The 22,816-nt window shown below is 39.4% G+C and overlaps 1 protein-coding gene and 1 non-coding gene across 4 annotated transcripts in view; both read left to right on the top strand.

Moving 5' to 3' along the window:
• Positions 1–22,816, top strand: part of Slc20a2 (solute carrier family 20 member 2) — a 97,796-nt gene that overhangs the window by 56,097 nt on the left and 18,883 nt on the right. For all 3 annotated transcript variants that reach the window (XM_042679407.1, XM_042679410.1, XM_042679408.1), the window contains 4 exons: positions 2,866–3,414; positions 8,642–8,782; positions 10,405–10,490; positions 16,090–16,186. In XM_042679407.1, the coding sequence (XP_042535341.1) occupies positions 3,126–3,414; positions 8,642–8,782; positions 10,405–10,490; positions 16,090–16,186 (613 nt within the window). In that variant the 5' untranslated portion in view covers positions 2,866–3,125. The remainder of the gene's footprint in view (positions 1–2,865; positions 3,415–8,641; positions 8,783–10,404; positions 10,491–16,089; positions 16,187–22,816) is intronic.
• On the top strand, positions 22,062–22,168 carry LOC122107691. Its single transcript, XR_006147399.1, has one exon. It is a non-coding gene; the product is annotated as a U6 spliceosomal RNA (small nuclear RNA).

Genomic DNA, 22,816 nt, shown 5'->3' with positions numbered 1-22,816 from the left:
TTTCACATTTATCACTTAAACATACTCACTGTTACCTTGCTTTGAGGGTATCATTTGCTTTTGGGGAGGCATATTTTTACAAAATAAAGGGCAGAAACAATAGATCACACAACAATTTAAACATGACTGATAACACAAGACTGAAAGTTTCATTTTATCAACGGAGCTGCATAATGCACATATGGGAATTAAAAATTTCTTTTGATTTTTAACCTTTTTTTAACCATACTTCACAGAACTGCATGTAATAAGTCAATGAATAAGTCAGGTTTACTGTCCCTCAAGTGCAGAAATTATGTGCTCTTTGAAAATTGAAGAATGTCTTGTGACATTTATTCCTGTGAATTACAGCCATAAAGAAGACTTCCTAGTAGGAGAGAGTGAAGAAATTTGTTCTAGGTATTTTTTTGTGTTTTTATGCGGTAATTTTGTTTTGTTTTTATAAAAAACCCTTTAGGGGAGTTGGAAAGAATCAAGGCACTGACTGAAAATTGTTAATGGTACTGCACTTTTGTTGAAATTCACTGCTGTAGGAGAGAGATGACATTTCTGTGTTGTTCCCACATTTGAGTCTTCTTTGCCTCTCATCTATATTGATTCTTTTTTTCTTTTTAAGGTAGGACTGGGGCTTGAACTTGGAGCCTTGCACTTAGTAGCAGGTGCTTTACCACTTGGGCCACTTCTCTAGCTTGTTTCCTTTTATTAATTGCATGTATGTCATATGTAGATTTTTCCATCCAATATTAAGTACATATTTATATGTTTCTTTTGAATTCTTTTGGGTTTTTTGTTCATTTAAATATTTCCCCCTTCAGATACTTGGTCAGTGACATGTTGTCTCTATATCATTTATTGCAAGAATCAGTATTTCCCCACTAATTTGTTTTCTACCTTCAAAATTCTACTTTTCAAGCTGTCAGTATACTTTCATACATCATACCTAACAGACCTCAACTCCTCTGAATTTAGCTGTCTGAATTCTTGGCCTTTACTGTACTCTCAGATAAGTTCATGTCCCAACCTGTGTCCTTCGTAGCACCATCACCAGTTTGGAGGTGCACGTTTATATGATTATCTGTTTAGTGTCTGCTCCTTCATTGTGTCCCATACATGCCTGGACCACCTTGATTTCACTTACATTGTATTTCCAGCTACTGTACAAAGGAGGTTTCCAAGAAATAATTTACTGAATGTCTTTATTTTCCCTATGGGCAGCCTAGACTGTCAAGATTTCATGAAGAAGCTTTGTATATTTTAAGATAGATAACATTCATTGTCATTTTGATTTTCAGTTGAAGATTTACTGTGCCTATCATAATGCTGAATAAAATTTTTTCAGTTGAATATTACCTTTTTCAATTGAATATTATCTTTTTGCCTTGAGTATGGTATCTCATTTGTCATACTTGTTATCTCTAAAACTGCATTGGCTATAAGTCTTAGAAAATGATAAAACTGTCAGTGTATATTTTCTATTAACTCTATGTCTATAACATGACATTGATATTACCTAGTAAGTTTGGTAACTTGTTATTTCCATTTGAAAAATATGTAACTGCAGTATATAGCTTGGTGGGAGGAAATCATCAGTTACATTACTGTTAATATTACCATTTTAGTATATTAACTTTTGGTGTTTTTTGTTTGTTTTTCTGTGCTGGGGATTGAACCCAGGGCATTGCACATGCTGGGTAAGGGCTTACCTGTGATCTACACCCCAGCCAATGTTAACATTGCCATAATCACAAGGTCTATAAAAATTCACACACACCCCTCTTAAATACCTGTTGACTGACCAAAATATTATAGTGTATGTGACATGGAATATGAGCCTGATTCAATTCAGTAAGCATTTATGAAGAAACCATGTTTATGAGACACCATATTATATGCCTAGCATCATTGAAAAAATATACAAGTTTGGTCTCTTGATTAGATAGTAACAGGATATCATAATGATGAAGGTTTTTAATTGACATTTATACTGCAAAGTGTGTTTTATGGCAAAGGGAAGCTCCTTTCTTATTTATTCAACACACTGATTAGGACTTACTCTAGGCCCTAGCCTCAGTGGAGTGAGAGGAAAGCTGTGTGGCTATCAGGAGGACTTTCCCTGGCAGAAGGATCCTGGGGTACCAAAGCCCTGAGATTTTTCAGGGAGTAATGAATGAGAGCTGGAAGAGCCCAGGGTAGTGAGCTGCTGGATGGGCAGGGGTTTTGCTAGCCATGGTGAGGCCCCTTTTTCCTAGGCAAGATGAGAAACTGTGGGATAGTACATCTTCCAACTCTCTCTGCACCTCCATGGAGTACCTTCCACTCTCACTTTCATCATTGCTGCATAAGTGATAGGATCCAGAGATTGTTGTAGGATGTACTCATAAGACAGAAGGTTCATGCCCTCATGTAAAATGCAGATAGATAGTGGTCACACCCTATGGCAACACATAATCAGATTCATCATCACTGTTCCAAGGAACTAGGCATAGTCCACATATTTTCAAATACTCAATAGCTCTTTTCTCTGTGTTTTATTCACTTGAAGCAAATGAACAAATGTGACCGAAAACCATGGCTAAATATGTTTTCAGGTTGCTTTAAAAACTTTACCTAATAAGGCTGGCCTATTATCAGTCAACAGTGAGCATCATGCTCTGACAGTCCAGAAACCTGATTTTTTTTCAATGTTTTTGGTTGATATGGAGAGTAGTGTAATTATAATCCGCCATAAATCTGTTTTATATTTAGATCTATCCCCTGCTGAAGTTAAATCCTATTGGCAGGCTCAAACATTTATTTCTGAAAGAACGAGATGTTACAGGTGCTGTAGGTAATTGATTTATTCTTTTTTTTTTTTTCCTGTTACAGGAGGCAACATCACAGCTTTCCCAGTCTGAGAGAAAAAATATGGAATGTGTTTTACCGCTGACTGAACACAACCAAATGAACTGTACTGACAGTAGTTTGAAAACCAACAGTTAGCAGTTTGTTCCAGCTCCAACATTGCCTGGCACTTTCCAGAGCAAACTGTTTACAAGAACTCTCAGTGTTACAAACTTATTAACCTCAAGCTTTGTTTATTTAAAATATTTCTGTGAAAGAAAAGTCCTTGGAATTCATCTTCCAGAATGGATATGAATGAATATTTGTGGATGGTCATTTTAGGTTTTATTATAGCTTTCATCTTGGCATTTTCTGTTGGTGCAAATGATGTTGCCAATTCCTTCGGTACTGCTGTGGGCTCTGGTGTGGTGACCTTGAGACAGGCGTGCATTCTGGCATCAATATTTGAAACTATTGGCTCTGTGCTACTGGGAGCCAAAGTAGGAGAGACTATCCGTAAAGGCATCATTGATGTGAATCTGTACAACGAGACAGTAAAAACACTTATGGCTGGGGAAGTGAGTGCAATGGTTGGTGAGTAGCTTTAATCCTACCCCATGGGAAGGTATGGCCACCCACCTGCCTCCCTGCTACCTCTGCCTCTTCTGTAAATGGGATCCTTGTTTCAGCTTTTTAGAAACTGGTTTTGGTTTTATGTTTTTACTGATTTTTGCCTTCTTCACTTTAGAGTAATTATGGTTTTTTTATAAGTATTTAAATAACAAGAAAGTACTGTCAAATATTTAGCAATTTAAGTGGCTAAAATAGATTTTTAATAAATGAATACGATTTGTGGAATAGCACTTTGTTTTAGATTATTCAAGGTTATTAAAGAAGTAATATGTATGTGAATTTGTTTTATTTTTTTCATGTGTACTAGTCCAAGGGCTGGAACTCAGGCCTTGGATACTGTCCCTGAGCTTTATTATCATTGTTGTTGTTGTGTTATTTTACTTAAGGCTAGTGCTCTACCACTGGAACCATTGTTCCACTTCTGGCCTTTAGGTGGTTAATTGGAGATAAGAGTTATCTTGAAATTTCCTGCCCGGGCTTCAAACCGTGATCCTCAGATCTAGCCTCCTGAGCAGCTAGATTACAGGTTTGCACCACCAGCACTGACTTGTTTAAAATTTTTACCTATAAAATTTTCATACATATTGATATATATTTTTTCTTGTCTTTTTTTTTCATCAGAATGCACTATTTTGAAAATGTAGTTGTCAAAAAATAATGTTTGGGGTTTAGTAATTAATATACTTGCCTAGCATGCATGAAACCCCGAGTTCAACCCTCAGCACTGCAAAATAATATGAATATTTTTAGTGGAGCTATGGCTCAAGTGGCAGACCCCTATCCTTGAGTGAAAAAGCCCAGGTCCTGAGTTCAAGCCTTAGTACCACACCAACAAAAAGAAGAATACTTTTTGGATTTGGGTATTGCTTAGTGGGTGAACACATGAACAAGGTCTTGGGTTTAGTCCCAGCACCAAGAAACAAAGAAAATGCCAGTATTTATTAATTTGGCTTTTTGACTCTAGAGCCATTACCAAGTGAATATTAAGCAGGTGCTTATGTTTTGAGAAATTCTGGTCTTCAGCATTATTTGTAATGTTTTTGTTGGCTTTTGTTTGGATTTTCTGATTCTATCCCCTTGGAGCTTTATTTGATATGCATGTTTTCCTTTCTGGCTAAAAGATCACTTGTATGTATATCGTTTATGACTAGGTATAAGTTGCCCAGATGAAGAATTGAGGTGAGTGATAATGTGAGTAAAATTAGCTGGGTGGACAGTGTGATTTCTCCATTACCATAGTGACTTTAAGAGAGGAAGCCCTGTGTAAGCCTTCCCTTTCTGCCTTTATTATAGCAGAAAGAAAATTCAGGCGGAACCTCCAAGTACAGCTGACAGGACTCTCTCTGTTTGCCTCTAGGTAGAGATGCCGTCACAGCAGACAGCTGATCTTTATGGGTAATTTGGTTAGGGAAAAGAGGTTAGAGATGGTTTCCACCACCTTGTGCTTTCAACAGGACATCTCCTTTTAAAGGAAGAGTCCTGCAGTGGGAGGTAAGATGCTGGTGTACCAACAACACAGTCATGTTTTACAGGTCCCTAGTCATTTGTCACTAGCATTCCTTAAGCACCCAGCATGTGGAGAGGGTTAACCCACCATCTTTTTGTAGATAAGTCAGTTGAAGGCCCCCTAGTCAGAAGCAGACTGATATGCTAAGGTATTTAATAATAAAGGTACAGTAGCCAGGTAATTCAAGATCTGAGGTTTCTAGTTCTAATATTTTATGTTACACAGATAGAAAAGCCAGGGCTGCTTTAATGTCAACAGCTATTGTAATTACTAAATTTTACTTACTTTTTTATGTATATATTTCTCAGTATAGTCAAATTAATTGAAACTTCCCTTAGAAAAGTAACTATTTTAGCCTGGTGCTGGTGGCTCACACCTGTAATCCTAGCTACTCAGGAGGCTGAGATCTGAGGATCACAGTTCAAAGCCAGCCCGGGCTGGAAAGTCCATGAGACTCCAATAAACCACTAGAAAACGGGAAGTGGCTCTGCGGCTCAAGTGGTAGAGCACTCGCCTTGAGCTGAAGGATAGCGCCCAAGCCCAGAGTTCAAGCCCCACGACCAACCAAAAAAAAAAAAGTAACTATTTTCTTAAGTTCATCCATGACGTTCATGTATAGATAACTATGGTTTAATCATATTAAAATAAAATTAAGGTTTTCCTTGCCAATTGTAATATGGACAAGACTTACTAAAAGTATTAAAGAAATAAAGAAAAATCCTGATAGAACAAGGCCTAGCTGGAGCTTCCCTGTTAGGTAAGACTTAAAGAGATGCTGTGCTTGTAGGACCCTTGTTAGGAGGCTATATGGAGGGTTTCATTTTGACCCAGTTTTGTGAACTGAGTTCATGTACCTACTAATTTTTTTTTATAACTACTATTATAATTACTAATTTTTTAGTATAATTTCTCCAGTTTCTAGTCTTCCTCCCACCCCACTCCTTTAAGTTTTGGCTCTTTACTGAAAGAATGAAGGATTTTTACCTCAACTATAGTTTGGGTTTACCAAAGCAATTTGAGGTTTGCTTGAATAACAAAGATTGTTTGCTTTGGCTTCTTTCTTTCTTTCTTCTTTTTCTTCTCGTTTTTTTTTTTTTCCTGATGTGTGGGTATATGACTCTCAAAACCCCTTCTTAAAAAGAAAAGTATGTTACCTAGATTTTTTAAATTGAATTCCTTACAAATGGGAGCTATGTGAATTTAATATGGTGGTCATTATTGGACAAAAAGCTAATTCTGTTCAGATCTTGACTTCTCCCTCTCTCTTCTAAAGTCTACTAATTCTTCTCCCTCTCCCCACCCTTTTATTCTATTCTGTTTTTCTTGATTTTCTTAGTAACTTCTTCAGCCATAGGTCTCTGTGCTTTCTGATAAAGTTGTGCTGGAAATAAGTTGGTTGAGTAGAAGAATTGTTAATGCCATTCAAGCTTCCTAAACAGTTTATATTTTGAGAGTCACTCAGCTTTAAAACAAGTCAATCTACTTTGTGTGACTCCACTAATGGTTCCAAAATCTTACAGGGAATTCAGACCTTGTCATCTTCTCCCTCTGAGGCACCCACCCTAGCATAAGAAACCATTGGCTTGAGCACAATCCTCCTCAAGTCTTCATAGCCCTGCTTGCCCTCCAGCTTGCTCCGCTGTGTCCCGCCCTGACACACACCTAGCGGTCCCCTCCAGTGTGACCCTGAGCCTTAGCTCTGTCATTGCCTGAGGCATGTCCACCTCCCACTTTCCCTAGGTTTCATCCATCCCATGACTTATCCGTTCCCTCTTTGTAGGATGTCCTTACCTCACATAAGACATCCATTTTTCTTCTTCTTCTCACTTGTAGTCCCACTTACCTTCATCAGTTCCTCATCTTTTCAGTCTTCCCTGGCTCCTCTTTTTTTCTTCCAGTATTCCCACCTGCTTTTTTTTTTTTTTGTCAGTTGTGGATCTGGGCCTGGGCGCTGTCCCTCAGCTTCAGCTCAAGGCCAGTGCTCTACTACTTGAGCCACAGCACCACTTCCAGTTTTCTGGTGGTTAATTGGAGATGAGTCTCACAGACTTTCCTTCCTGAAAGCTGCTCCTGAAAGTTTCTCTTGCTGACTTCAAAAATATGCCTGGAGGAATTTGCAAAAAGGGTGGGGAACCAGGTGCAGGTGGCTCACGCCTGTAATCCTAGCTCCTCAAGAGGCTGAGATCTGAGGATCACAATTTGGATCTAGCCAAGGCAGGAAAGTCTGTGAGACTCTTCAATTAATCACCAAAAGGCTGAAAGTGGAGCTGTGGATTAAGTGATGGAGCTTTAGCTTTGAGCAAAAAAACCTCAGGGAATGTGCCCAGGCCCTGACTATGAGCCCAGGCATGTCCCGTGCACACTCGCATGCGCCATGTACACACACACACATACACACACACACACACTATTAAAGTGGTAAAGTATTTTTTGTTTTGTTTTTTGTTTGATTTGTTGTTTTGTTTTTGTTTTTTGAGACAGGTCTTATAGCCAATACTGGCTCAGAATTTATGTAGCCCAGGCTGGCCTAGAACTTCAAGTCCTCTTGCCTCTGTCTCCTTAGTGTTAGGATTATAGGTCTGCTTTCATTTTAAAAGCAATCAGTCTCTGTGGAGCCCAGGCCTCAGAGGTAAGTCCTAAGGAACTGTCCAGGAAAAACCCAAATACAGCCATGGAGCCTATCACCATTTGGCAGAGTAACATCCCCTTCATCTCCCAGCACAAGTGTTAAGGATATACATGGGGTCACAGCTGGCTTCAGCTCAAAGGTTTCAGCCCAAAGGTCAGCAGGCCCGACCTCTGCTGGATCAGCTGTCCGCATTGCTTCACAAACAGGGACCATAAATGACCCTTCAGTAGCTCAGATAGTTTGAAGGAAATGCAGAGGTCTGCTTAAAGTTGCTTCTGTTGCCAAGCAACCAGGTTTCCAGAGCTAATTGGAAATAATAATATGCCCAGCTTATCAGCCATCCTCTTCATTCCCATACAGTTCAGAACAAGCTTTTCAACAAGTACCCCGAAAGTGATCTCTCACAGCTGATGCTTTTAATACTCACTGCAAAATCTGATCTGCTTATGAAAGTGTCTGAGGTGAACTATAGCCTAGAAAAATATGAAGCCTAAAAAGAATGATGGACTGGAGGTAAAAGTATACAAAGCCACATTTGAAGCTCCTAAGAAACCCAGCAGAGTCTTGGTTATTTTTCTTGAAGGAGGCAAAAATCAAAAAGCAAGCTCTGTATAACTATTGGATGCTAATAAAAATACTAAGTAAAAGTACTAAAGTGTGCTCTCATACATAGACTAACTTGTCATTAGCCCTCATTATAGAAGGCATGGTAACAAAACTTCCCCTCAGTCATTTTCCTTTCTTTCCTAAGTATAGTAGAAACTTTATTTCTTGCTTGATTGTAGCCCAACTGCACCCTTGGACAGGCTTGTTATTAATCTATAATCTATTAATCTTGTTATTAATCTATAAAACAGTTATTATCTGCTGTATTGAGAAGGTTTACTAAAGTTGAGTGATTTTTGTAAGGACCTTAGCACTTGTAAATTAACTCCATAGGAAGTTAAACTGGGAGATGTCGCTGTGGAGAACAAGTTTGGATTTCTTCTCTTGGTTGTGGGCTCAGATTCTACTTTATGTCTGATTGTTTTTTTTAATCTTTCTGTCCATAGGTTCAGCCGTTTGGCAGCTGATTGCATCCTTCCTGAGACTTCCAGTTTCAGGAACTCACTGCATTGTTGGCTCCACTATAGGATTCTCACTTGTTGCAATTGGTACAAAGGGTGTGCAGTGGATGGAGCTTGTCAAGATTGGTAATTGCCATTTTCTTTTACCTATAAGAAGGAAAATTACCTTTGCTAGAGTAAGTTTTATTAAAAGTTGTTTTTATCATGTGTTTTTCCCCTTAAAATGTTAAGGTTTAGAAGACCTACATTATATGGGTAATGAAGTCTCCCTGTAAATTTCTCTTACTAGAGACTGTGAACTGTGAACTTCTTTAACTCTTCTCTTTAAAAAACATTACATCATCATCCAGCTTTGAAAATCAATATCTAGCCTTTCCAAGCAAAAGAACATTTTTATTTAAATCATTGTAGAAGTCAGAGAAAGACTATAAATTTGAGTAAAGGTAATGCCTTGAATCTCAAGGAGTCAGTATCTGTGATCATGGTAAAGCCTGTTGTCATTTACCTCTCTGAGGTCAAGAAATGATCCAAACTAAGCATGAGAAAGAAGCTCATGCCTGTAATCCTAGCTGAGATCTGAGGAGGCTAAGATTTGAGGATCTTAGCTTGAAGCCAGCCCAGACAGATAAATCTGAGATATCTTATCTGCAATTAATCAGCAAAAAGCAAGTAGTAGAGACATGGATGGTAGTGGTCTAGCCCTCTTCTCCCCCCCCCTCCCCCGCACCCACCGCCACACACACACACACACACACACACACACACACACACACACACACACACACACACACACACACACACACACACACACACACACACACACACACACACACACACACACACAAAGAGATGATCCAGTCTACGCTCTTTAGAGAAGCACTAGTGTTCCTTGTAGACCTGTACCCATTTCCACAAATCTAACAACTGACTTCCTGACTCTGCAATATGTCAGTTTATAAATCAACTCTATAATGCCAACCCACCTGGCTGTAAAAATACTCCTTCACCCCATCTCTTAGCTTTTGGTTGTTCAGTCTTTTATCAGGCTCACTGTGGCCTCAGAAGCTGTAGGTCACACTGGCTTCTGACCTGCCAAGCAGGAACACAGACCACCAGGGAAACTGCGTTAGATCTGGAACCTCAGTTCTCAACTCTAATGTTAGAACTACCCAGGGGAGCAATTTAAAAATATTAATGACTAGACTTGATTCTAAACCTTTAAAATCAATCAGAATTCTAGGGTTAGAGCAAGAATATAACCGTATTATTAACCCCCCCTCCCTCCAAGATGTTTATACTGTGTAGCCATAGCTTGGAGCTGCAAGGCTTGATGCTAAAGTTAGAGTTCTAGTTGTTAGGTGTCAGAAATCAAAGTACCAGGCTGGTCTTGGCAAGGAAATACAAAGTGGCCTGCTTTTAAATAACCTCACTATTGGATCAAGTTCCTGGTCTCCATATGTATTGATAAGAAAAGCAGGTAAAAGGTTCAGTGGGAAGCAAAGGAGTCTGTCTCTAAATCTAAAATTTAAGAATAGTGATCCACTGACCTGGCAGTATAACCAGTTATACATGGCTAGAGTAGAGCTATGCATGGGTGAAGTCAGGAGAGTTCCGAGTTAAGGTAAAAAAAAAAATTCTGAGAATATTTATTAATGTATGTAATATATTGGTTATTATTGTGTTATATAAACATGACCATAATTATTTATGAATTTTAACATTCATTAGATTTTTTTTTAATCACTCAGTTGCTTCTTGGTTTATATCTCCACTGTTGTCTGGTTTCATGTCTGGCGTGCTGTTTGTACTGATCAGAATGTTCATCTTAAAAAAGGTAAGGGATGCTGTTATTTTTTAAATTAAATTTCAGAACTAATTTTGGTCCTGCTCAGCAGAAATTAATGTTGGGTGGAATTAGAAAGAGAATTGCATTCATATTGTTAAGTGGGCCTTAAAAGTGGAGTTATGGTCATGCTTTATCATCTAAGTTGCTGGAGTGAACCCCAGAGAAGTGTGCAGTGGCCTACATACACTAGCACTCAGTTTGAGACTTCTTTCCTTAGTTAGCACTCCCTGGAACTGTGCTTAGACCTCAAAAATGAAAGATAATCACTTCCTGACTGCTAAATAAAATAAAATGAGATGATGTTAAGGTTTTGAAGTTGACTAATCACTAAAAGCAACTGGATAATCTCCTTACCCAAATGTAAAGGTACCTGCTAATAGATAAAATGAACTCAAAATACTGACTTAATTTGAGGAAGTAATTGGGGGAAAAAAAAGAAATACAGGGGATACATTTGTCATATAAGATTAAAGATATAAAATTTGAGATCAGTATTATTTTAAAAATGATTATTTTTATTTAACTTTTAAAAATTATTTTCTTAATTCAAATGAATATAATAAAGTATGAGATAGTGTTCAATTTCAATTTATGTATATATCAATCAAATCAGAGTAATAGCATTTACATTTCCTTAAATATTATCATTTCTATGTATTTGGAACCTTCAAATACTTCAGTAGTTATTTTGGGAAACTGATTTCTTGTGCCTTATAACATTAGAGCCCTGTCTTAGGCAACTTTCCATCTCTGTGACAAAATACCTGAGATAGTAACTTTTTTTTTCTTTTTTTTTTAATTTTAATTTTAATTTTTTGTGGACATACTGTACAGAGGGGTTACAGTTACATGGGCAAGATGATGAGTACATTTCTTATCAAGCATTGCAGCCTCCTCCTTTGTTTACCTTTCACATCCCTTCCCAGCCTCCCCCTGCCCCCCATCCACCCCCACCCCCACCCCCCGCACCAAAGTTGTAAAGTTCGTTTTTGACATGACAACTTGTACTTCTCATAGTTGCATCGGGTCCACCTGTATCCTTAAACGACTTGTTTTTCCCTATCTCCTCCACAAATTATACCGACATCAAATATAGTGAAAGCAGGGGTTATACTGTGGGGGAGGGACATACAAAGCTACAAAGAGATAATCGTATAAATGAGTTAGAAACAAATACATGAAAGAAAAAAACATTTAAATACACATCTAAGGGTTCATTTTCCTAACATCATGAGATAATAACTTTTAAGGAGGAAAGTTATTTTGGTTCAAAATTTTAGAGATTGCAGTCCATGGTTACTTGGCTGTCTTGCTTTGGGCCTTTGATAACATGGTGTATCGTGGCATGAGTTTATGATGAAGGGAACCTGTTTACCTCATGGTGCCCAGAAGCAAAGAGAGGAAGGGCACATTTCCTTTAAGAGTATGATCTCAATGACCTAATTTCATTCTACTAGGCCCAGATCACCTGCTACTAGTGCCATGGACTGGACACCAAGCCTTTAATATATGGGACTTTAGGGCATTGAAGATCTCAGCTGTGGCAAACTACTTCCCTATCTAACTATACTTTTGTACCCATTATTCACTATTCTTCCATATTTCCTTCTTACTCTGTTAGTGACCTCCATTCTATATTCTCTGTAATCAACTTTTTTGACATATTTCATCATTATGTGTGTATATATTCTTAAAACTATCACCATGTCTTCTTGGTTGATTTGTTGCAGTGCTTTATTAGCCATAAAGTCTACCTTTGGTTGTATTGTATAGTAGTATTTCCTTATTTATATTGTACTTCCTGCCATTTCACTTACCCACAGCCACCCATGGTCTAAAAATATTAAATGGAAAATTCAAAAGTTCATACTGCATGCTACATAGTGTGATGAGCTCTGTCGCTATTCCTGTTCCAAGCTGCTGAGGATGTGAACCATGTCCAGCATTTACCTAACACGTGTCACACTGCATGCTACCCAGCATTCGTCACCTGGTTGTTATTTCAGCCAGCACATCCCCTAGGCACTATGGTAACACCTTATGTTCAGTAGCTCTTATTAGAATCCTAATGCTGTGTCACAGTGACAATGTCATACACCTCTTTTCATCTCAAATATTTTCAGAAAACAACCACATGCAGGTAACTAAACTGTCACAACTGTATATGCTTACGAGGCAATGTATTGTTTCTACAGTATGGTAGAATGTATAGTTTCAGGAATCCAGTTACATACTCACATGAGCGTATCTATATATGCCTTCCTTCAACTGTTATTGCTTGAAAATAAGCTCTTTTTTCCTGGCATTGCCTACTATTCAATGAAAGGACTCTTCTCTTGACTAAGTACACACTTGCTATTTCATTTCTCACCGTTCCTTCTCAGGGCTTTTAGTGTTCGCACTCCCCACCTTTTTTTTTTTATTATTATTATTATTGTTAAGATGATGTACAGAAGGGTTGCGGTTACATAGTCAGGTAATGAGAACGTTTCTTTTTGAACACACACTCATATTTTCATGCATTCAGTCTTTTCTTTCCTCTGCTCAGATCCTACCTTCAGGTGTCACTTCCTGGAAGACGACCTGTGATTGGTTACCTGGTTTCTACTCCTACATCTCTGTGTTCTCACTATTGCACTGTGTGTGGTGCATGGTACAGTGTTTCATTTTATGTTCATTTACCTGCCTGTGTGATTGAACAATCTGTGAGGATGGACACTAAGACAGTCTGAATTACTGCTGTATACCAGTATACTTAGTATTTTAAAGACACTTGTTAAATATTTGGTAAGAGAGAGTTGAGGGATTCCTGGATGAGATACCGATAAGAATAGACAGAGAGGAAAGAAAGAGCGGGAGGAAAACAGGAACAAAAGAAGAAGGAGACAAGTCTCAATGAGATATTTTCTTTCAAGTTTTAAGAGTAGGTTATTTGGTCAGGAGTATAGTTTAGCTAGGCACTTGTCTAGCACATGTGAGGTACTGAATTCCATCCCATGCTCTACCAAAAAAGACTAGGATGTTTGGGAAAATATAAAGTGATTCAGTTTAAAAATATAAACTCAGACTTTTTTTACCTTAAAAAAAAAACAATCCACTATTGAGTGGTTTTGGAAGCCAGAGGTCATAAGCGTCAGAAAATCCTCTTATCTTTTTTTCAGTTCATCCCAGGATTCTTTTGTGGGCTCATCATGCTGGCTCAGGCACACTGGCCTGGCTCTCATCTTTGCTACAGCCCATTCATCCTGGTGTTTTCTCTTTCCTTCTCCTCTCTATCCTGGCTGTAGCACGACACAGTTGTGTCAATTGAATCATGTCCTGCTCCTGCCCTGCTCCTGCCCTTACATTTCCTTTACCTCACTGCCTATCCTCTTGAGAACTGTCAAGATAATTTGTGCATGTGTACGCATACCTGCCTGCCTGCCAGTAGTGAAGTTTGGAATCAGGGCCTGAGTAGACCTATCCCCTTAGCTTTTTCTCTTGAGGCTGGCCCTTTTTCCACTTGAAGCACAGTTCCACTTCTGGCTTTTTTGATGGTTAACTGGAGATAAGAGTCTCACAGACTTGCCTGTCTGGGTTGGCTTTGAAACATGATTCTTACATGTCACCCTCCTGAACAGTTAGGTTACAAATGTGAGCCACCAGCACCTGGCAGCCATCAGTTCTTGAGGACTGCAAAAAGCCTCATGTTTGGACACACAATGTGTCTCTCACATTGTCTTTGCTAATCCTTAATTCTAGAACTCAACTCAGTTTCCACACCTAATTTTCCTTTTTATCTTGTTGTTAGGCAACATGTTCATATAAGTTTACAAGAACGTTCTCTTATTATTGGTTATTTTTGTAACATGTATGTGTCAGTGCTACACTGAGGAGTTCCTGGCCCATGTGAGTGCTTCACAAATCCTCTGTGGGCCTGCTTAAAACTATAATTCTGGTTAGGCACTGGTGGCTCATACCTATAATCTTCCTACTCAGGAGGGTAAGACTGAGAAGATGATGGTTTGGAGCCAGCCTAGGCAGAAAAGTCTGCTTAGATTCCATATGCAATATAACCAACAAAAAGCTAATCTGGAGACATGGCTCAAGTGGTAGACTACCAGCCATGCAAGCAAACCAAGCAAATGCAGGCTCTGAGTTCAAACCCCAGTACTGCCAAAACAACAACAAATCCTACTTTTTTTTTTTTTTGCACAATTGTAAAGAGTTATTTAGTAAAGAGAAAGTAAAGGGCGCTCAGCAGAGTGAGCAGTGGGACCAGGAAACCAGTTATTCAACAAATGCTTTGTATTGCCCCTCCCACCTTTTTCTCCTCCCTCTTGGCAATTTTTCAGATAGTGATTGATTTGTTAAAAAAAAAAAAAAAAAGTAAGACCCTCTGGGTGGTAGCCACAGAATGTGGCTTATAGGAAGGCCAGTTTGGGTTATGGCAAGACCTAAGACCTTTTCCTGGATGGTGGCCACTGGTTGAGATGGGGGCAAGCTGGCCTGAACCAGTTGGCTGATATTTTACTTTATTCTCCCCCCCCCCCCCCCCCGAGTTTTCCCTGACTGCTGTTGAGACATTGAGGGCATTGAGCTCTGCTCTGGCTACTTCCTACTGAATGGGAATGATGAAGGGGCCCATGACAACTGCCAGAGGAGACTCAGGAAATCCTACATGTTTGTTTCTCAGATGTGGTTAACTTCAAACACATGCAGTCCATTCTTGCTGGCGCATTACATTGAGAGACTGCTGTCACAGAAGCCTAAAGTTACAAATACTTTATTAGATTAAAAACACATAATTCTTAACTTACAATAGTTGGAGATTAAATTCTTTACTTTAAGAAGACATTTTGAAAAGTATGTGGAAGAGTATATTCACTGTGTATTTTATTTTATTTTTTTCATTTATTTATTTTTTGGGGGGGGTCCGGTCGTGGGGCCTGAACTCTGGGCCTGAGCACTGTCCCTCAGCTCTTCAGCTCAAGGCTAGTGCACTAGCACTTGAGCCATAGCACCACTTCCGGCCTTTTTTTTTTTTTTTTTCCTGCTTATGTGGTGCTGAGCAATCCAACCTAGGGCCTCATGCATGCAAGGCAAGCACTCTACCACTGAGCCACTTTCCCAGCCCAGCACTGTGCATTTTAGTATAGCTAAAACATACTCTGCCATAGACTTATGAAAAATCTAACAGTAGTACTATGTTGGCTAAGTTCTTCAACCTCTTAGTGAGTTCTCAAATATGACAGCCTCAGAATATTTGCTGGCTGTAGACAATTAGAAGCAAACTTGAACTGGGCTTCACGGGTTTGAAGAAGAAGGTTCTGAGCTCTGGGCTTCAGTCCCCAGGCATGGGTGTCTGTAACAGTGCTGTTCTGTTTCTAAATCTGACATCAGCTCATGTGACTCTAGAGTTCCTGTGTCTGCTGTCACAATGCTGGCTCTGAAACTGCACTTCTCTCCATGGAGATGGTCTTGGCCCATGCAGCAGGTTACAGGCAGCCCTTAGAGCCTTTGGGAGAAACTGATGTAGCAGTGTCTTCCATTATTTGTCTGTTCGATGCTCTCTGTTCTGACTTTACTCTATCTCATTATCACATAGGAAGACCCCGTTCCCAATGGTCTTCGAGCACTTCCTCTGTTCTATGCTGCTACGATAGCAATAAATGTCTTTTCCATCATGTACACAGGAGCACCAGGTAAGATGCCCTTCTTAACTTGTATTGACTTGCATTGCTCATGATTCAAGAGCTGTAAAATAGAGTAGTGATCTTTATTTCCTTGTTTTGTGTAGCTGAGAGACATGTACACTACAAGGCACCAAGTGTATTTAAAATTTTAAAGCCCTATTCCACTAGTTACCTACCTGTGTTGCTTAGCAGTTTATTGAGCCTTTCTGAGTCTCATGTTGTGCATAACCACTGAGCTCTGGTGGGCCAGGAGAAGAAGGTAGCACTACACCTAGCACAAGTACAAGCAAGTAGCAGCATTTGATAATCAGGTTTAGAGAGCTCAGAAGCCATCTGTAGGGCCTGGCCTGAAATCCCAGGTACTTGGGAAGCAGGGATGGGGAGGATTTTGTGGTTCAAGGAGAGCGGGGAGAAGTTAATTAGACCTTTATCTCAACTAACAAGGCTGGTATGACCATGTGATGCTGTGATCCATGCTACACAGTGGGGTACAGGTAAGAGAATCATAGTTCAAGGTCAGCTCCAGAACAAAACTGAAGACCTTATATAACTAAGTAAGCTCCTAATGTGTGTTTAGGTAGTGGCTATTTATCACTGCATCTTTTTCAGTCATAATTTGACAGGTTTCCTCCAGGCTTATATGGAGGACTAGGAAGAAGAAAAAGGTCATGACTTCACAAGACTACTATTTCATTCCACCAATAATCAACAAAAAGATTTGTTAATATTTGGTTCTAAAAATACTCTGTTTTTAGACTATCTAGTAGGTGGGTCCAAACTTTCTCTTCAAGCATTGAAGGTTATCATTTGCCCTTTAATTACACACTCTTTCCTCATATAGGTATCTTCCTGCCAGCTGTAGCTTAAGTAGCCATATTGACATATCTGTGACAAGGTTGAGCTGAGAAGAGTGACCAAGTCCATTGTCCCCTTAACAAATACCTTCTTTGTTATCTGTCTACAATTTATTCTTCCTAGGCTCCTTGCTTCATTAGTATATTTTTATGCAATATGTAGGAGCTACAGAAATAAAAATATAAAAGTTCTTCAACAAAAATGAGTGGCAATACTGGGTGCTGGTGGCTCACCAGTATGATCCTGGGTACTCAAGAGGCTGAGATCTGAGGATTGTGGTCCCAAGCCAGCTCGAGCAGGAAAGTCTGTGAGACTCTTACCTCCAGTAAACCACTCAAAAAAAAAAAAAAAGGCTGGAAGTGGTGCTGTGGCGAGTGTGAGCCTTGAGGGGGAGGGAGGGAGGGAAGCTCAAGGAAAGCACCCAGGCCCAGAGTTCAAGCCCCAGTACTGGCAAAAAAAAAAAAAAGAGTGACAATAATGATAACCTTAAGAGATCTTGATTAATGGCATTGTTATGCATGGAAAAGAGTTAAATGGGGATTTGCTGGATGTTGCGTTATAGTATTTCATTTTGGTTTCTTCTGTTCCTCCACTCAAAATTATTGTGAAGTTGTTTATAGCTTAAGCTAATTTGATTTGTTGTGCTTTGCATCTGACATGACTTACCTCAAAAATCATTCGTATACTTCAGAGACTTGAGTTTTCACTTTAAAAAGTCTTTGCATTTTTGTCCTTAATATGATTAACAAGAACCAAAAATAACCTTAGAAAATAAAGTGCTTATGTACTTCAGTTGGATACAAGCCAAAAGTTTATTTTTCATTGAAAATACCTTTTCTGTGAGGCCTGGTTTTTGTTCAGTGGTTAGATAATGGTTGCTTTACTTGATCACAGCTCTTTGAATAGGCAAAATAGATCTCATGATTAAGCCTCTGGTAGTTAAGAGAGCTTCTAAGTCCAAATGAGAGCCAAAAATCAGCCACATCAGCATCACTTAGTAACTTGATTCTCTAGGCCAAGCCTGAGCCTAGGAAATACTTGAAGTCCAGCAACTTGTATTTCAATAAGGAGCCAAAATGGCACCAGCGCAGCTTACAGTTTAGTAACCTCAAACCCACAGGTGATTCTCTTGCCTTGCCACTTATCAAAACCCCTTAATGTTGATCATTACTGTCACTCTTTTTTTTTTAATCTTTTGTTTTTTTGCGGGTACTGGCAAAAACTCAGGGCCTGGGTACTGTCCCTGAGCTTTTTTTTTCCCCTCACTCTACAACTGAGACCATATTTTATTTCAAAAGTATTCTTCATATTTTTGCCAAATGCCAGTGGCTCACAACTGTAATCCTAACTACTTTTTAGGAGACAGATCAGGATTGAGGTTCAAAGCCAGCTCTGGTAGGAGAGTTCGTGAGACTCTTATTTCCGAGTACCAAAATTCTAGAAGTAGAGCTGTGGTGCAGGTGGTAAAGCACCAGCCATGAATGAAAAGGCTTCTGAAAGACAGCAATCAGGTCCTGAGTTTAAGCCCCAGTGCTAGCATTTTTTTAAATATATGTTTTTGTTAAGTTTCCCAGCCTTTCTTTTATGTTGGTGGTTCCTCAGATGTTTGAAAAGTTGGTGTAAAACAAAGACCAGTAAGTGAATTTTCTCAAGTGAGGCATGCTAGTAAGGAGAACCTGCAAAGCAAGTCAACCTATGTGTGCATGTATGAACGTGTAGAAGGGTGGTCCACAGTCTACCATTGTGTGACAAAGCATAGCATGTGCGTAGTGTAATCCTATTGCTGTTATATGAAGAGGTAAAACATTAAAAAAGAAACCCATGCAAGCCTCACACTGTGTATTTGTAGTGAACTAGAAAATGCCTGAAAAGACAACAGCAGATAGTCCCCCCCCCCCCCCCACTTTTCTCTGGGAAGTGAGTGCAAGAGGGAATGTGGCAGGGAATATCATATTTGTACATCAGACAGTTCCGTGTGGGTCCTTATGATATCCTTACAATAAGCCTGTATTATATATAAAATTAAAACAAAAAAGTATGAGGTATATGACATTGTACAGCTCATAGTAATGATTGTAACCTGTGAAAAACTAAAGGTTAAATCAAGTAATGACAGTGGAGATAAAATCTTTTTTTTATATAAAAAGTTGTATTCATTTCTTCCTTAAATGACTTGGATGATGATCTGATATTCCGGGGATTTGGGACAGAATTGTAAAGATATTTGAGGTTAGGGCTAAATCATTCATCATATTTTGTTGTTTAGAAAATGAAAGGAGCTTGAGATGAAAGGCCATGTAGTGGCTGGTGCAGAGAACAGAGGGTAAGAGCCCAGTGCTGGTGCCTGGACGCTGTTCTTGGCTGAGTGGACAGGAGCAATTCAAGCTGTGCCCTATTTTGTCTTTCCACAGAAGGAAGCTAGAGCCAGGCCCAGTGCCCTCTGAAGGTGTAATTATTTGGAAACAATTTGAAAGCCTCACCAGGAAGACAATCTTTTACAAAGTATTTTTGTCAAAAATGTATATAAGACAAACTTGAATTTAAGAAGAAAAATGTTTTGCCTTAGGTGTATATTAATTCAAGAGCCTTTAACAAAAAAAAAAAGGAAGAAACCTTTTAAAAGCCCAGGCTGTCCTGAAAGTGATGATGCTCCTGCCTCAGCCTCCTAAGTACTGGGATGGATTACCAGTGTGAGCCATCACACCACGCTTGAGTGCTTTTGTAGGCTAAATGTACTGAATAGTTTCTTAGCTATCAAATCTTGATTGTCTACTTTGGAGCTGGATAACATAAATGTCAATTTCATTTATTTTATCTAGGTGTTAAAAATAATTGTGGCCAGCCTTTGGTGGCTTATGCCTGTAATCCTAGCTACTCAGGAGGCTAAGATTTGAGGATTGTGGTTTGAAGCCAGCCCAGGAGGAAAGTCCCTGAGACTCTCATCTCCAGTTAACCACCGAATTAAAAAAATAAATAAATAAAACAACAACAGAAGTGGAGCTATGGCTGAAATGGTAGAGCACTAGTCTTGAGTTAGGGACAGCATCTAGGCCCTGAGTTCAAGCCTCAGGAATGGCAAAAAATAAATAATAATAATAATAATATTCTTTGCTAATCTGTTAAGTACATTTCTTTATTGCTAGGATAATTTGCTAAGACCACTATTCCATCCTGGTCCTCTGTCCTCTCTTACTATGAACAACATTCCCTCCATTTTCTTGGATTCCATTTCTTCCTCCTCTTCCCTCACATTTGTACCCTTCTACCCCCAGGCGTTGTCTGTTTTCCTCTAGTTTCTCATGACATAGAGAGTCATCTCATCATTTTCTGGCTATTTTCCAGGCCAAATCACTGTCAATGGAAGGTATGATAGCAAAGTTACAAAGGGCAGGTGTGATACGGTGTCCAGTTGTCTAAGTAAAGGATCCAGAAATCTTGTAACCAACCTCACTTTCCCATTTTGATTGGTAGGACCATGTGGCCCTGACTTAGAAGTATGGAGATTGGCTCAGAAGCATGGGAAAATGTTCTTTACTTTTATTTTGGGCCTGGTTAGCATGGATGTTAAAAAATAGGGCTTGATAGCAAAAGTGCTCACTCATTTAAAAAAACAACAATTTATTCCAAATCATTTATCTTTCTCTACAATATGCAGGCCTTGCCTCTCTTAGATCAGGTCAGTAGGCAAAGCCAAAAGTAGCACATGTAACAATTTTATCAAGTAAGCCACAAAGGGGAAACCACTTTAGAAACCAAATGCTTGGAAGCAACCAATGGTGGGTAGGATGTTTGCAGATCAGTTTGATGTGGAAAATGAGTAGCTACCACTCAGTTGGGCAGGAAACAGCCTTGGAGTGACCCTGTCACATGTATGCAGACACTAACATGCTGATATGAAACAGAGGCCCAGCTGCTGTGGCCACCGGCCTGCATACCCCAGAGTGGATAGAGAGAGTGCTGTTTCTACCAGCAGTTCAGGCTCAGGTTCACAGACAGAGCTGTGGGGAGCCAGGCTGCCTATTAACACAGCACAGCCTGGCATGGTAATGTCACTAGAGTTTGGGGGTAACCAGTAAAAGTACTGAGATTCCAACCTGTGACTCCCTAGCTAGTACAAGAGCTCTAGGGTTTCATTTATAATATTTATATGTATTAATTCTGTCTCCCCATTTCTAATATCAGCTTCTCATCCTAAAACCTCTTCCACTTATCAAAATGTTCAGAAATACTTTCGAGTAACTTTGAGCTGGCTTGTTTGTATAAAATAATAAGGTAACAAAGCTTACATCACTAAATATATGAGGAAAGTTTTCATAAATAACTCTTTCAAAAGAAACAAATAGGGAGGGAAAAAGAGGGTTTTGAGAATGAGAGTAGTCAAAGTACTTAACACATATATGAAAATAGAAAAATGAAATCCATGTAAATGGTTTTAAGGAAGGGGAATGAGAGGGAGCAAATTTGAAAACCCTTTGTGTAACTAATATATATATATATTTGTGTGTGTGTGTGTATACACACACACACACACACACACACACACACACACACACACACACAAATAAAAAAGAAGGAAAGGGGGCTGGGAAGGTGGCTCAGTGGTAGAGTGCTTGCCTTGCATACATGAGGCCCTGGGTTCAATTCCTCAGCACCACATAAGCAAAAAGAAAAAAGCCAGAAGTGACACTGTGGCTCAAGTGGTAGAGCGCTAGCCTTTAGCTGAAGAGCTGAGGGACAGCGCCCAGGCCCAGAGTTCAGGCCCCACGACTGGCCTCCCCTCCACCCCCCCAAAAAAAAGGAAAAATAAAATTTCAGCTAGTGGCTCATACCTGTAATACTAGCTACTTGGGAGACTGAGACCTGGAGGATTGAGGTTCAAAGCCAGCCTAGGCAGAAAAGTCTATGAAACCCATCTCTACAGTAGCTGGAAAAAAGCTTAACACGAAGTATGGATGGCTAAAGTGATAGCGCTCCAGCTAAGCAAGCAGTGTGAGCAAGTACAAGTTCAAATGTTTAATAATTTGCAAGTGTGCTTACTTTGGCTGCATATACACTAACATTGGAACAATACAGAGAAGTCTTGCATGGCCCCTGTACAAATATGACATGCAAACTCGTGAAGGGTTCCATAATTTTTTAACAATAATAACTAATTTATAGCAATAATATTTTAGCCAGGTGCCAGTGGCTCATGCCTGTAATCCTAGCTACTCAGGAGAATGAGAGCTGAGGATCGTGGTTCAAAGTCATCCTGGGCAGAAAAGTCCATGAGACTCTTATTGCAAATTAACCACCAAAATACCAGAAGTGGATCTGTGGCTCAAGTGGCTCAAGAGTGCTAACCTTGAGCAAAACAGCTCAGGGACAGCACTCAGGTCCTGAGTTCAAACCCCAGGACCCCCCCCCCCCCCCAAATATTCTATTATATATTTTATATACAATGTGAAAGTATATGTACTAAGAAATGAGCCTATCTACCCTGTTGCATATACATCATATAGCTGGCTGTATTACTTATAGAATATCAGGCCTCTTTCCCTACCTGTACACAGACCTGCTTCCCTATATGACTGTGCACTCTAATTATTTTCCATTTCCATGACAGTTGATTAGTTTTCTGCAGAATTTTACCATTGCAGATTGTGCTGTGTAGGTATTTTTGGTTATATGTTGTATGTTCATGTGTGGGCATTAACATTCAGGTTGTACTCTGAGACTGTCTGGTAGGTGCTTGTTGCCCCATAAGGGGAGCTGGCCAAAATGCAGACAAAGCAGTGCTGAGAG

Source organism: Dipodomys spectabilis, unplaced genomic scaffold (assembly GCF_019054845.1).
Source record: "Dipodomys spectabilis isolate Male_0828 unplaced genomic scaffold, ASM1905484v1 ptg000052l, whole genome shotgun sequence".
In the NCBI taxonomy this organism is placed as follows: Eukaryota; Metazoa; Chordata; class Mammalia; order Rodentia; family Heteromyidae; genus Dipodomys; species Dipodomys spectabilis.
The sequence above is the reverse complement of the archived record's forward strand: the minus strand, read 5'-3'. Positions and strand labels throughout refer to the sequence as shown.